This window comes from Beauveria bassiana, assembly GCF_000280675.1.
Source record: "Beauveria bassiana ARSEF 2860 unplaced genomic scaffold BBA_S00018, whole genome shotgun sequence".
NCBI lineage: Eukaryota > Fungi > Ascomycota > Sordariomycetes > Hypocreales > Cordycipitaceae > Beauveria > Beauveria bassiana.
This window is the reverse complement of record NW_007930853.1, coordinates 372181-386020: the sequence shown is the minus strand read 5'-3', so window position 1 is coordinate 386020 and position 13840 is coordinate 372181. Positions and strand designations below refer to the sequence as shown.

The 13840-nt window shown below is 53.4% G+C and overlaps 5 protein-coding genes across 5 annotated transcripts; 1 reads left to right on the top strand and 4 right to left on the bottom strand.

The window, feature by feature from the left end:
* Positions 1 to 983: 983 nt before the first annotated feature.
* On the bottom strand, positions 984 to 2894 carry BBA_06322 (uncharacterized protein; the record flags this gene model as incomplete). The annotated part of the gene is made up of 1 exon (XM_008601419.1): positions 984 to 2894. The coding sequence occupies one exon, from the start codon at positions 2892 to 2894 to the stop codon at positions 984 to 986; it is 1911 nt and encodes a 636-aa protein (XP_008599641.1).
* A 3041-nt stretch (positions 2895 to 5935) lies between these two features.
* BBA_06321 (monodehydroascorbate reductase) lies at positions 5936 to 7643 on the top strand (the record flags this gene model as incomplete). Its single annotated transcript, XM_008601418.1, has 2 exons — positions 5936 to 6158; positions 6211 to 7643. The coding sequence occupies 2 exons, from the start codon at positions 5936 to 5938 to the stop codon at positions 7641 to 7643; spliced, it is 1656 nt and encodes a 551-aa protein (XP_008599640.1).
* A 599-nt stretch (positions 7644 to 8242) lies between these two features.
* Positions 8243 to 8980, bottom strand: BBA_06320 (uncharacterized protein; the record flags this gene model as incomplete). Its single annotated transcript, XM_008601417.1, has 1 exon — positions 8243 to 8980. The coding sequence occupies one exon, from the start codon at positions 8978 to 8980 to the stop codon at positions 8243 to 8245; it is 738 nt and encodes a 245-aa protein (XP_008599639.1).
* A 768-nt stretch (positions 8981 to 9748) lies between these two features.
* Positions 9749 to 11245, bottom strand: BBA_06319 (uncharacterized protein; the record flags this gene model as incomplete). The annotated part of the gene is made up of 3 exons (XM_008601416.1): positions 9749 to 9853; positions 9989 to 10947; positions 11050 to 11245. 3 exons carry the CDS (start codon positions 11243 to 11245, stop codon positions 9749 to 9751), a joined length of 1260 nt encoding a protein of 419 aa, XP_008599638.1.
* Positions 11246 to 12018: 773 nt separating this feature from the next.
* BBA_06318 (uncharacterized protein) lies at positions 12019 to 13058 on the bottom strand (the record flags this gene model as incomplete). The annotated part of the gene is made up of 3 exons (XM_008601415.1): positions 12019 to 12218; positions 12281 to 12861; positions 12973 to 13058. 3 exons carry the CDS (start codon positions 13056 to 13058, stop codon positions 12019 to 12021), a joined length of 867 nt encoding a protein of 288 aa, XP_008599637.1.
* Positions 13059 to 13840: the final 782 nt, after the last annotated feature.

The following is a 13840-nucleotide window of genomic DNA, read 5'->3' as shown; positions in this document are numbered from 1 at the left end:
TAATAATCGTTGATACTGTCCCAACCGGGTCGCTCGAGGGTCTCGCCACGACCATGTCGAAACATGCATGTGAGCGCGCGCTTGGAGGAGGCAGTCCAGCGCCGGGTGGTGGTGTTGGTGCTCATTGACTCTTCGAAGAATGTAGCGTTGCCGCACTAATGTGTGATTGCATGGTCGCTGTGTGACCTGTAAATGTATTACAAGGAAGCCGCTTTTCGTCGAGAGCATTTGATATGGACTTGTCTACGCAAAGACCGGGTTGGCGACCAAGGCACAATCACGCGTCTACCCACCGCATGCTTGTTCCCTCCCCAAAGAAGTGAAAAAAACTCCGACCTTTGCAAGAGGAGGTACGACGCCAACATCACTATCATGATTGTGGCACGTTTGACGCCCGGTGTGTTCGACTTGCGAGCCCCGACATGCTTAATTTGAAACGTGACGGCGTCGTCACCTCGCAAATTTTGTCTTTTGCGTACTCCTTGACGAAAAGCTGGCAGACTGATAGATGATCTTTGAAAGGCGAGTCTGGCAAGAGTGCACGAAGGTCTTCATGTTCGATTACTATTCATAACACCTACATTTAGCTCTGCTTGCTTCCAAGCTAGGGCTGACCTTTCGAGATATGTGACTGTAGAGTGACATGTGAGAATCAACGATCTCTTAGCAACAGGTGAATATCGCCATGTCGGTCACAAGTGCCCTTTTAAGCATCGTTGGAAAATGACGTTTGCCAAATCTTGATTCATATATATTTCGTCATGTCAAAAGACAAAGAGACGGCCTACTGCGGCCGCGGGTATCGCGTGCTAAAACGACCATGTGCATCCAAACCGAATTCCAACATGCAAAAGCAGCTATTGTATGTAGTGATAAAACTCCGTGAATGTATGCAAAATAATGAATAGTAGCCCCAAGCCTCCTTCTATACAGGTTGTTGTAGGGCCCGCATGCAGTGGCACATACGTTGTAGTTGCTACTTTCTAGCTTAGGCCTTCAAGGCCTTCATGCAGTGCATCGTGGTCGATGATATGTGCACTGACTTGCGCTGGCGCACCTCTTCGTTTTTGGGATGCCCAGTATTCTTGAAATCCTGGAATAGATCCAGGCTGGTTGATGCCAGGCGATCTATCCAGATCCCTGTCCTTTTCCTTCTTTTGTGGCGTAACGGGTGTCTCCGAGGTATCTTCGGTGGTAGCAGGGCCAGGACTCGATGTGCCGGCTTCTCCAGTGCCACTGCCGCCCCAGAGCCACCTAGCTGGCCAACCGCGGAGCTTTCTCTGGCTACTTGTCGTCGGCGGAGAGACGAAACGTGGGGGCTTGAGCCCAGCAAAGTTATCGCGGAGAGCGACATCACTACGCTTGTTGGAAGAGCGTGCGAGGGTGGGCTGGGCCACCACGCCAGTGACGACAGCGTCTGCGCCACCCAAAGGACGAAGAGTCATTTGGCTCGGGCGGGCTTGCAGCGTGTGGATGTCAAGGCCTCCTGACAGTGACATTATGGACTCATGCGAAGCGGTTCTGCGCAAAGTGCGTCGAGGGGACGCAATACTGCTCGGGCACGTATCAACGTCATCTGAGTAGATCATGTCTGATGACGGGTCGCCATAGCCATGATCAGACCTCGACTCATCTCCCTCGGGTATCGACAGCCGGGGCATTGGAGGTAAATCCGGTTCCGAGTCTAAGCAGGCGAGCGACTGAAAACTATGCGACGACGCTACCGAATGCTGCTTGACATGCGAGGCTAGCCAAGGCGGAGATAATGGGTCCACACTCGTAACAGGCGACGCCATGGCGGTGGGAGGAGTGGAATCAAACACGGATTTGTGGTTAGCCAGTGGCGAGCTGGGCACAGAAGATGAATAGTCCGTCTCTGATTGCAGCTGCGATAGAGCAGACCACACCGGTGGTGGCTTCGAGGTAGTCGGGGTCACTTCTTCTGGGCTGGCGTGAGACAGTAGAGCTGGAGCTGTTGGCGAAGAAGGCAGACGCCCGCCCCATTCAGATGTGGCTTGAGGTGGCGTGCCTGGTGCTGAAATCGAAGTAGGGGGGGTACATATTCCGATAGGAAGTAGACCTGTTCTGGGCCTTTTCAGCTTCTTGGAAGGCTTTGGTGTGGGCGCAGCGTGATAGTGATGGTGGATGTGCACTTCCTGAGAGAGAGCCTGGCCAATGTGATGCGGCCGGTCGTCTAACTTGCCCTCAAGTTCGGCCTTGAGAGTGGAGGCAGGGCTTGCAAACTGCTCGTCTTCGACGGGCTGCTGGTACACTAGCTGCTCTCGCAAAGCTTGAATTTCGTCGTTGGAACCCTCGAGAAGCTCTCTAAGCTCGGCGATTCCGAGTTGAAGATTGGCATTGTCCTGGAGAAGATCTCGGACGAAATGGCCAACAATCTTGTTGTTTTTGCCATCGCCCTGTAAGGAGCGAGTGGCGGCGGCGCCTTTAAGGCGACCGGCGGCGGCGTCGAGCTGTTTCTCGACATCACGCTGTCGCTCCATGCGCTTCACAGTCTCAGCATGGCGTTCGCGTTCCTGTGAGGCCTCTGCTTCCAAACGGTCGAGCTGATCTTGCATATCGATCATGCCGCGCTGGGCCTCTTTGAAACGCAAGGCGTGGGAGCGGGCATCATCCTTAGTAGAGCGAAGTTCCTCGTGCAGCCGATCCTGTTCCTGCTCGAGCAGGGCGAGGTGGCGCTCGGCATCGGCAGCTCGCGCTGCTGCAGTTTCGAGACGGCGCACGGTCGAGGTCGAGGACAGCAAATTAGTCTCGAGCAGTCTGATCTTAGAGTCGGCGTCGGAAACAGTCGTGTTGAGGGTCTCAAGCTGATCTAAAAGGGCACGATTTTCCTCGATTTTGGCAGCGTTGACTGCTTCGAGCAGACGGTTGTCCATTTCGAGGCGGGCGATGCGTGCAGTAAGTTCGAGACGATCTCGCTCGGCGTCGGCTTTGTACGCCTCGTGACGGGCGAGCAGAGCCTGTGTGCGTTACGATTAGTGGCGATTTTTCACTCCATTGTGCGGCCGAAATGCGCGACAATGGGAATCGTATATAAATGGATGGCTATCGAGTTGGACAAAGATGGTGCAGAAAAATAGGAGAGAAGAGAGACATGGAAAAGCAAAAACAAGATTGGGTGAAACAGTTGAAGACCATGTCGGGTGGCATGCAATGATCAGCCAGCCACGGCGCGAGGTCGGAAGTCGGAGAGGGAACAAGAGCCGGTTTGGTAGTGAAGCACAAAAACAACGGGGTATGTTTATTGGAAGCGCGCGCGCAGAAGCTGACTAGCAGAGGAATGGGTGCAGAAGACCAAGGATGCAACGCCAAGGAGAGCTAGCGCCGAGGAGAAGAGGGCGCGAAAGAGGGTTGCTTGAGGCCGCGCATTGGGTGGTCTTTGTCGGGCTGGAACGTGAATTATGGCGACATGAATGTGGAGGGGGAGCGAGCCGAGGCGCTGAAGCCAGGCCAGCGAGCCACAGTGGACGCGTGCCACGCGATAGGCAACAGAAAGGGAAAAGGAAAAGAAAAAGAAAAAAGAAAAAACCGTATTGGTTGTCGTACCTGACCGAGCTGAGCAGCTGTATGCGCATCTTTTTCGACAGCTTCGATAATATTTGTATTCCTTCGTAGGGCGAGACATTGGGCGCGACCACAGCAGCACTGTAGCGTGGCTGAAGGTGTCGCGGAACGACGACCGTCGGGTGCAGGAGTCAATCTGCGCGACGGCGGCGCCATATCGAGCCGTTGAGGGCAGTCGCAAACGATGGTTGGTGTCTTTGTACTCTAGGGCGGTGGCGAGAAAAAATGAAGGCGTCGTGATCGGTTATTCGGAACGAGTCATGGGTGAGAGCAGCGGCGTGACGTAGCGGACCTGGACTGTCGAGAACCACGGGACGACCATGGTACTGATAATGGACGGCGTAGTGGAAAGTGGATAGGTATGGGACGATATTTAAAAGTCGGCGACGTATAGAGGATAAGGATATTGGCAAGGGAGGGCGAGGGAATGCGGTTGATAATGTTGGTGTTTGTAGGCGGTGATGGTGGTACAGCGAAGGGATCGTTGAAGCTAGGGCGGGTGTAGGTTTGAGTGCCTGCGTCGGGGAGAAAGTAAGAAATCAGAAGAAAGAAGAGAATCCTTTCGAGAGAGCGAGAGAGTTTTCGAAAGACAGGAAGCAAAAGAAGGAGAGGCGAGAAAGCAGACGGCGTCAAACATGTTATGTTTCAGCGGCTAAAGAGAGGTTGGGCACAACGAGGTGCCTCGACACCTCGCGAACTTGGACTAACCGAACATGGGTCAAGTGCCAGTCGGGGTACTCGAGTGTACATACTCGGACCTCCAGATACGCCAGTAAACGGTTGTAATTGTCAAGTAAATGCTGCATTTGGCCCTGCAGGGTCTGGTGGGGAGGCGCGCGTGGTGGGGTATCCCGGATTTAGCGGGCATCTGAGGACTTTTCAGCGGTCTGAGGCGCTGTAACCCTGCTGTGGCTTCGCTAAATCCCGCTGCCAGTCGCTGGAGGCTGAGGCTGCCAATAAATGAGGTCGACGGTCGCGTGGGGTGCTACTGGGTTAGGTGGCTTGAGCGTAGGTGAGGCTAATCTGAAGAATAAAAATCTAGCTAGTCAAATTTAATAAATAGGAGGTGGTGACTGTAATCAGATTTTACCAATTTTTTCTTTCACCGCGTCCAGGTATCAGTATGACTGTATGACACAGTTGAAGATGGAGCTGCTGAGCGTGCTTCCTTGCAGGGAACTATTGTGGCTGTTGCAGCGACAGCTCAGCCGTTTGCAGGGACGAACCGCCTGCCACCGGGCTACTGCAAGTACCCGTATTCTGTCGCCATCTGTATGCCCGATCACCATCCATTCACCATCCATCTATCGTCTTGCATCTACACCGTACTTGATCATGCGTTCGTGCCCAATGCCTATACCAACCTCCTCTTGTCGCCCATCCAACCAGGGCAGTAAACCTTGTTTGCCCATTCGTTTTCCTCTTGGCTATCCAACCCGTGGCAGGGTTTCGATCACAAGCCGATACCTGATACCTATTTCCTCCCATCCACTCTGCGGTCCAGTCCACACCACGGGCATCCCGGCGAGGCTTGGCTGCCGCGACAGGGAAGAACTGGGAAGATGAATTCGCACAGCAGCACAGACCAAGTCGCGTATGTGAACATATCAGCCTCGTGAAACAATCCGAGCTGCTGAGACAGGCGTATGAATCAAACTTGGAGACTGTGACTTGATCCTGGCATGCCCAAGCGAGTCGAGTCCTTGTTGTCAATAGCCTGTCATCGGCCACGACAGTTACCCCAGCAGGCGTTCACCACGTTGAAATCGTGCATCGAATCAGCTACCACGAACACTCACATGCACACCATCTTGAATTACCATCTTTCTCTTTATCTTGATTAGTGTAGGCCACTGCACGCAGCTCATGTCGTCATCGTTCAGCACGTTTCACCCACTGAATCCACTGTAAATAGCACCTCTGAAGCTCCCCAGATTTTGGCTCAAGGCAGCTCCAGCGCTGTCCAATCAACTCGCCCACATTGTCATCCCCTCTCTGATGGCATCATGACTTGACACTCCCCTCTGGCACGACCACCAATGATACTCTCGGTTTTCTACTGATGCTCACTAGCTACGCCCGATGCAGAGAACACTGGTGTAGTACTGCCTGCAGTCGGTAGTCTTCCGTTATGGCCGCGACTGTATATTAGACCCCTCACCTGTAGCACACCACATGCTCTATTCATTACTGTCACCTCAATCAATAACATATGCACCGCCAATTGTTCCCTCGTGAGCGTCTAATTCGCGTCGCAATCTCTCACCCAATATTCGCCCCAGCTTCTTCAACCATTGCTGTCCCGCTCCGCCATCTAGACTCACATCGACGTCACTTTGCTCACTCCCCGACCATGGCCGCCCAAGAGTACAAGCTTAAGGGCCTTACCTCGCTCTCCATCTCGCCCGGCTCCAAGCAAGAGGTCGAGGTCGAGGGAATCGAAGATGGCAAGGTACTTCTTGTCAATGCCGGTGGCCACATCCAAGCTCTTGGCTCAAGATGCACCCATTATGGTGCTCCCTTGGTCAAGGGTGTACTGACCGGCTCAGGCCGATTGACCTGCCCATGGCACGGAGGTGAGTGCTGGAGAGGATATGTACTCCAGACAGTCAAAAGCTGACCGAACAGCCTGCTTCAATACCCGGACCGGGGATATTGAGAGCGCCCCCGCACTCGACGCCCTGCCCGCGTTCAAGCTCGCCGAACGCGACGGCGCCGTCTACGTCACCGGCGACGAAGCCACCATCAAAAACTCCCGCCGCCGACCCAACTTCAGCTGCAACGTTGGCGCCACGGCCAAACACGAGGGCCACATCGTCATCGTCGGCGGCGGCTCCGGCGCCATGGGCGCCGTCGAGGGCCTCCGCGAAAAGGGCTTCGACGCTCCTATCACCATCATCTCCAACGAGGGCTACCTGCCCATTGACCGTCCCAAGCTGAGCAAGGCCCTCATCGCCGACGCCGCCAAGCTCGCCTGGCGCGGCAAGAGCTGGTTCGACGCCGGTTCCGTCAGCTGGGTAGACGGCGAGGTGGACAACGTCGACTTTTCCGCCCGCACCGTCCGCACCAAGAGCGGCAGCTCTCACTCCTACACCAAGCTCATCCTCGCCACCGGCGGCACCCCGCGCCTACTCCCCCTGCAGGGCTTCAAAGTTCTCGGCAACATCTTTACGCTGCGCAGCGTGCACGATACGAAAAAGATCAACGCGGCCATTGGGGAGAGCAAGGGCAAAAAGATTGTCGTTGTCGGCTCCTCGTTTATCGGCATGGAGGTGGCCGGCGCCACCAGCAAGGACAACACCGTCACCGTAGTTGGCATGGAAAAGGTGCCCCTGGACCGCATCCTCGGCGAAAAAGTTGGCGCCGCCATCCAAAAGACGTTTGAAGGCAAAGGCGTCAAGTTTCATATGAATGCTGGCGTCGACAAGGCCGAGCCCTCTGGCTCCGACCCATCCAACGTTGGCGCCGTCTACCTCAAGGACGGGACCAGGATCGAGGCGGACCTCGTGATTCTCGGCGTCGGTGTCTCTCCCGCCACCGAGTACCTGCGCGACAACCCGGTCCTTCGTCTCGAGGAAGACGGCTCGCTCAAGACGGACGAGAATTTTCTGGTGCAGGGACTCAAAGACGTCTACGCCATTGGCGACATTGCAACATACCCGTACAACGGCCCCGGCGGCGACGGCAAGCACACCCGCATTGAGCACTGGAACGTGGCGCAAAACGCCGGTCGCTCGGCCGCCCAGCACATTGTCAACCCCGGCTCCCCGGCGCCGTTCTTTGTCCCCGTCTTTTGGTCCGCGCTCGGCGCGCAGCTGCGGTACTGCGGCAATTCGGGCCCGTCTGTCGGTGGATGGGATGATTTGGTTCTTCAGGGCGACCTTGAGCAGAGCAAGTTCATCGTCTACTATACCCGTGGGGACACGGTGGTGGCGGCCGCCAGCATAGGCATGGATCCCGCCGTGATGCAGACGGCAGAGTTGATGCGCGTAGGCAGGATGCCCGGCAAGGCAATGCTACAGGCTGGCCACGATGTCTTGAGTGTGAATCTCTCCGATTAAATTGACGCCCTTGAATCGGGATGACGCAAGATAGTACAATAGCTTCATTAGCGCAACATCGATTAGCTTACAGCGTGTGATGTTCATTGCTGCCAATGATGTGAACTTAAGCCTCTTGTGCAATGCAAAGAGAGGCGATATCAACTGTTTCTTGACATCAAAGGTAGACGCCAAAGAAAAGTGAGCGAATCGAAGCGCCGTGCTTACGCGTCAACTATGATTAGAAACCTGAGCATGCTGCATCGGCAACAGTCCCATTGACCAGCGACTCATCACTGGCAAATCGAGTTCGCGCCGCACGAGAACTGATTCATATGAGCAATTGCAACGTGACCCCAAAAACTTGCTAAAGTCCATAGCAAGGCCCGTTGGAGCATCCTTCATCTTGTCCAAAACCTTGACACCAATAATGATAAGATGCTAGGCATGGTGGCCTCTTTGTGGGTTGTTGCAAGCTGTCAGCACAAATGATGCTAGACCTTGAAGATTAGTACCATTGATGTAAACAGCAACAGGGACACTAATAGTAACGGGATTCCTACCAGGGCAAGCAAGCGGAAACCTGGGGCATCTAGAACAAAAATACCATTGCCAATTTTTTACAATGTATCGCCTCTGTCTAGCAACTCTACAAACTCGGCCATCTTCCTCGTCCTCGTCTCCTCCTTCTTCACCGTCTGCAGGCGCTGCAAAAACGTATACCTCGCCGCCTTGCTCATCTCGTCGTCAAACACCTTGGCCGCTCTCGGCCTCGCATCCAGCAACGCGCGAAAATCAGCCGGCACCTCCATCGTCGCCGACCCCGCATACGCCTTTTCCCAGCGCCCGTCCGCCTTGGCCGCGTCCACCTCTGCGAGGCCGGCCGGCAGCATCCGGCCGGCGACCGCAGCCAAGGCGGCGACTTTATCCACGTTGCGCTGCGACCACGTAGACCTGCGCCGCCGCGGCGTGAAGCGCTGCAAAAAGTAATACCGCGCGTCGTCGTCGTCGTTGTCGAGCGCGCGCCGCCGCTGGCCGTCGATCCAGCCGCAGCAGAGGGCTTCGTCAATGGCCTCGTCGTAGGTGACGCTGGGGATCATAGAACTCTTCTTGGCAATTTTGAGCCAGATTCCTGGAGCAGTCACGCCGACTTTAATCATGTATCGCCGGAATGCTTGGGCGTCTGCAAAGAAAAGAGTTGGAATGTCCGTGGCAATGGTTCCCGATTTCTTTGGCGACGACGTGTTGGAAGACGTTGCCGAGCGAGCTGGTCTCTTTGATGACGGCTTGGCAGTGGCCGAGGCCGGGGGGATCTGCGGTATCGCGGCTTGGGCGAGGCGTGAAGAGCGGCGCACCATGGCTGCGAGGCACGGTGGTTGAAGCACTGCCAAACGCAAAACGGCTCGAGCAATTTTTATCAACCGCATTCAATTATGTTGAGGGAAAATGAAGCAGGTTCAAAGTTTTAGCCGGATAGATTCGCACATTGTCGAGCTTTCGAGCTTTGTTGTCAGCGGAAAGATGGTTGCTCAAGATTGAAGCAAGGAATCACGCCCAAGCTCTCGTGATTCCCACCCAGCCAGTCAGCCTCCTAGCGCGTGGGCGGCGCATCGCATTGAATTCAATGCGTCGATTTCAGCCCAACACAGCAGATGGTATGTTATAAGCTGCACAAAAGAAATTTGTTCGAAAATCTTTGGATCGTACATCTTGAAAGAAGCGCGCTACATGCACATATACCTTTCCATTGGCCTTTGCCTGCATCCATAGAACTGTCTTGATCACCAATATTCAATTTATCGGGAATTCATACTATATACAATGTTGCATCTACAACAAGTACATCTTTTGCATACTGATGATTGCAAATGGTGACCTGGCCTTTCATCCTGGGGCGCACTCGGATGAGGGTAATGTTCTCCGACTTGATGGTGTCGTCGGGTTTCTCGCCAAGGTCAGCCCTCTTATTTTTTCCATTCTTGAAAACAGGTCGCAGTTGCCGCCAGGGAGCACAATGTCGCCCAGGTGACTGTAGAGAAAGATGCAGAGTTGGTCATGTCAATCACGTTACGACAATGTGTTTCTGCAGGGTCGCAGGGCTACATGGCAGAGAGATGCTTACCGGATCAAGGAACGCATATCAAACTTGAGTCGCGGCCAAAGACGTTGAGCACGCCAATCTCCAAAGCGCCAGCATCCTTGTCATGACCAAAGTCCAGCCCTTCTGGCAACTATCGTAGTGGACAGTGAAGATGGTCAAGTCTTTGGGGGTTGAGACCGTGCCAGCCAGCAGCACTCCAGTGGTGCACCGTGTGTCTTTAGTTCTTGCGCCTTGCTTCCCTCCACGCCATATATCTCTCACCTACACTCTGGTCCAACGCTGCCCATTCGTCTTCTTCGATTTGTCGCAATTTGCCAGGAAAAAACAAATTCACCATGCAGATTCCACATTTCGGATACTCCTTCTCAACCTTTAACAGAGTAGCCATGACTTTTGTTTCACAAATGACACCCTCATATATGAGCGGAATTCCTTGCATCTCTGGACGTCGATTCGCACCAGCAATGTGGGTGTTTCCCAGGATACCTAGGAAACCAATGGCAAGAATGTACCACGTATGTTGTTTGATTCCGGTGGCGGTGATGAGAAGAAAGAGCCAGAGCAAAGCTAGAACCATGACAGTGATTCGAGCTGTCAAAGAGACAGGGACGCGGCGGGGGTCGTCAAGTCCCATGGCCAGGTCTTCGAGATCGAGTCCTTTGTCATTGCCGATAATCACAATGGCATGCTGGCTACCATTTCCTTGCGTCAAAACAAAATTCTTTCTCGTGCCTTTTCTGCAGGCCCATTTCTCTCGGGACCACTGTCCCAGGCTACCAGTTGACATGGCCAACAATGTGCCAGACGCAAGGATGAGCAATATGCTCCAGTCGCCAGACACAGCCAAGGCAACGACTGCAACGATGAGCTGGATAGATATTATTCCAACACCAGACCAATATGGGGAGTCGCGGCCAGCGCCACGCCTCTGGCCGTCAGCCTTGTATATAGAGACGCACAAGCCTACCCGCGTAGGCTTGGGGATATCGAGCCCACGTTGCATGCTAGATTCCCACGATGACTGAATCGCAGAGCGCAAGCTCTCCCGGATGCGATTGTCCATCCAGAATTCAAAATCTCGCATAATACGGCCAATGACCCAGCTACAGTTAGTGGTGACCTGACGGCTGTCCGTATTGATTACCTTGCAAGCATAGTCGGGCCGCGGCATGAGCTTGATCTCGCCAACGGCGGCGCCCACAGCGATTTCGAGCATAAAGGAGACTCATTCTGGTGGACACTGTCAGTGCTTGCAGATATTCCCCCGCACCAGAGCACCCGCCAGGGAAATATTCTAAAATATATAGATATAAAAGTACGAGTTACCAAAGGAGAATGCCACGGGTGTGACCCTAGAACCGCTAATTTGCGCCAGAGCCCGGCCGACGGGATCGCTCGCGCCTCCAAGGAGCAGGAGCACTGAAAATATGTCGCTGGGATTCTTGAACTGATCCGAAAACTCGCGCGATGCTATCCCAAAGTCAAAGGTACGGCGCACCAGCTGAGAGATGAACGGGGGCATTATTCCGACCGCGATGCGTCTTGCGCTTGACTTGGTATTATTTTGTCGGGTGGCGTCAGTCGGTTGCACGAATGAATCGCAATATAACGGCAATATCAATGGTAGAACCTGTATCCTTGCTGTCCTGTCCCTCTGCTTTGCTGTTACGTAGGCATGTAGGATGGCCGCTGCTAACGTCAGATGTTCGCCTTGGTAGGATGATCAGGGACTTTAAATACTTGTTGAAAGGCAGCTGCCTCCACTGCGCTGACCTGAGACTTGCGTACGCCTCCTGCCACAATGATTCAGCAGCTATGTATATATCTAGCCTACCACGTGCACCTCTACTAAATGACAGTCTTCCTTCGTTATTGGACACGCATATTAACGAGTATGATGGCGAGCTGGGGTGAAGTTTCTCCCTTTGCACGTTCTTTTGAGGCCATTTGTACAGTTCTCTACACATGCCTTGAAATCTCTCTAAGTAAACATTTCTAGTAGTCGTCGGACTGGCCAGGCATGCGCATCGCGGTACTTTTCAACAACGCCCCGAAGAGCCAGCCGCTCATACTGATCCGTAAAATAATCACCATAGAGCTGGATGCCAATCGCTGCATTCACCAGCGCCGGAGCACATGCAGGATGGCACAGTGCTATGCCACAAAGGTCGAGCATCAGCATGCGCACCTCGTTTTCGACTTTGCGCCAGCTAGCTCGTGAAGAAGATTGCTGTCTTGGATTGGGCAAATTAGAAAATGTCCAGAGTTCGATTTCCCGTTTTCTTGTGTGGCTTCTTACTTTAGGTACGGATTTTCAGAGACCAAAACTGATCGCGCCATGAGCGACTGCTGAATGCTAGTCAGCTCAATATGCGACGTATACCAGATGGTGGGAAAGATTTCGCCCTGTCGCTTGTCTGCTGACTTTTCAAACAGCGGCTTTGTATTTGCAAGCACAACATTTTCCAGGTAACTCTGTTGGTCCATGAGGCGTACTGCGGTAGTCATGTTAAAAAAAGTGTTAATTGTTGTAGCATCAAGGTGCAGGCTTGCTTACAAAACTCGTCATCGGTGCCCCTTCCCCAATGCCATTTGGCCACCTGCACTGTATGCATGACCGTTTTGTTTACGTTTGAGGCGCCCTGCCAGTACTCGGGGGGTAGATCTAGCTGAGGAGGTTTTCGGCGGGTAAAGGAGTGGTAAATCTCCTGTCGCAGAGCGAACCAGTACGCGGCTTGTATGAGGCTCCTATGCCCAAACATGGCCTGCGATGCTGGGTCGCGTAGAACTGCATTGATAATGGGCATAAAGTTGATTTGCTTTTCGTGAAGAAGATCATCGTCTCCTGTCATGTGAAGGTCGTCGTCGGCGTCCTCATCTTCCTCATCAATCTCTTCCAATTGGCGTAAAATCACTGCTGTCGCAATGATGCTCTCGCGAAAATCGTCGTCTCTGTTTTCGTGAAATCGACGGAATGCGGGGATACATTTCAGCATATACTCAACCGCATCGTGATTTCCAAGTTTTGTGAGAAGCTGCCCTTGGTAGAAGATGCCCTGCGGTGTCTTGTACTGGGGTAGACGGCTGAGATGGCGCGCCGAGACGGCAAAAATGGCATTGAGCAAATGCGAGTGCTTTCTAGCTTTCAAAGGCACGACGAGTTGAAAGTGTCGGTTTTCATCACACAGGTCAAACTAACCAACCAGTCAGCAAAGTGACGCTGCACAATTGCACATCACTCAAGCTTACCCATTGCGAGATTTCGTCAATGAAATAACGAAGTAGACAAGCCTCTTGAGCATTCCGTAGTGGAAATTGGCGCAAGCTGGCGTCATCGTGTTGGCCCAGCAGGGGTTGCGTTGTCAGGCTAGCGATGCCTGGAAGCCCAACTGGTGGACTCAAGGCCGAATTTAAATAGGATATGGGGGGGATATTGGGCCGGTGTATTGTCGAAACATCATTTTGCGCGAGGTGTGATGTTGATGACTGAGCAGATGTATGATGCGGCGTCTGGACAGGAGTGCAATGAGATGATGAGTGATTGGAGGTCGTATCGGTTGCGTCTGCCCCTTGTCGGGGACCTGACGGCGACTCGGCATCTTTATTACTAGGAGAAGAAGTTCCTGTCGTTTGGACCCGAACTGGTGGCGGTGAGCAAGTTGGATGCTAGCTCGGCAGTGCTTCATTCTGCGTTTCTTACATTGTCGTGCAGAGCTATTGACCCATTTCTGATCTTTATCGAAACGCGCCGCGGCGCCGTGTCTGAAAATGGTCTTTTTGGTAGGCCGCGAGCAGGGCAAGTCTTTCTTTTGGCAGCGCCCGCACCTCGGCCTCTCCTCGTCGCCTGGTAATGTCAGCGATGAATCATAACGAGTGCCTCTAGTCCTCGGGCGGGGGAATATTCATCTTGGCAATGTCTACTTACATTTGACATGTTTCTCTAGCAGAGGGGTCAACCAATGCTCTTCTCGTATTCTCCAGTCACCACCACTTACCTTTGCATTGCGCGCAAGGATACTTGATTGCCGGCATTCTGATTCTCATCCGCGCAGTGTCCGCGGAACGAGCTTGCTTTGGGTCCGCTTATCCACTACTAGGGCTGGCCTCATAACAGACT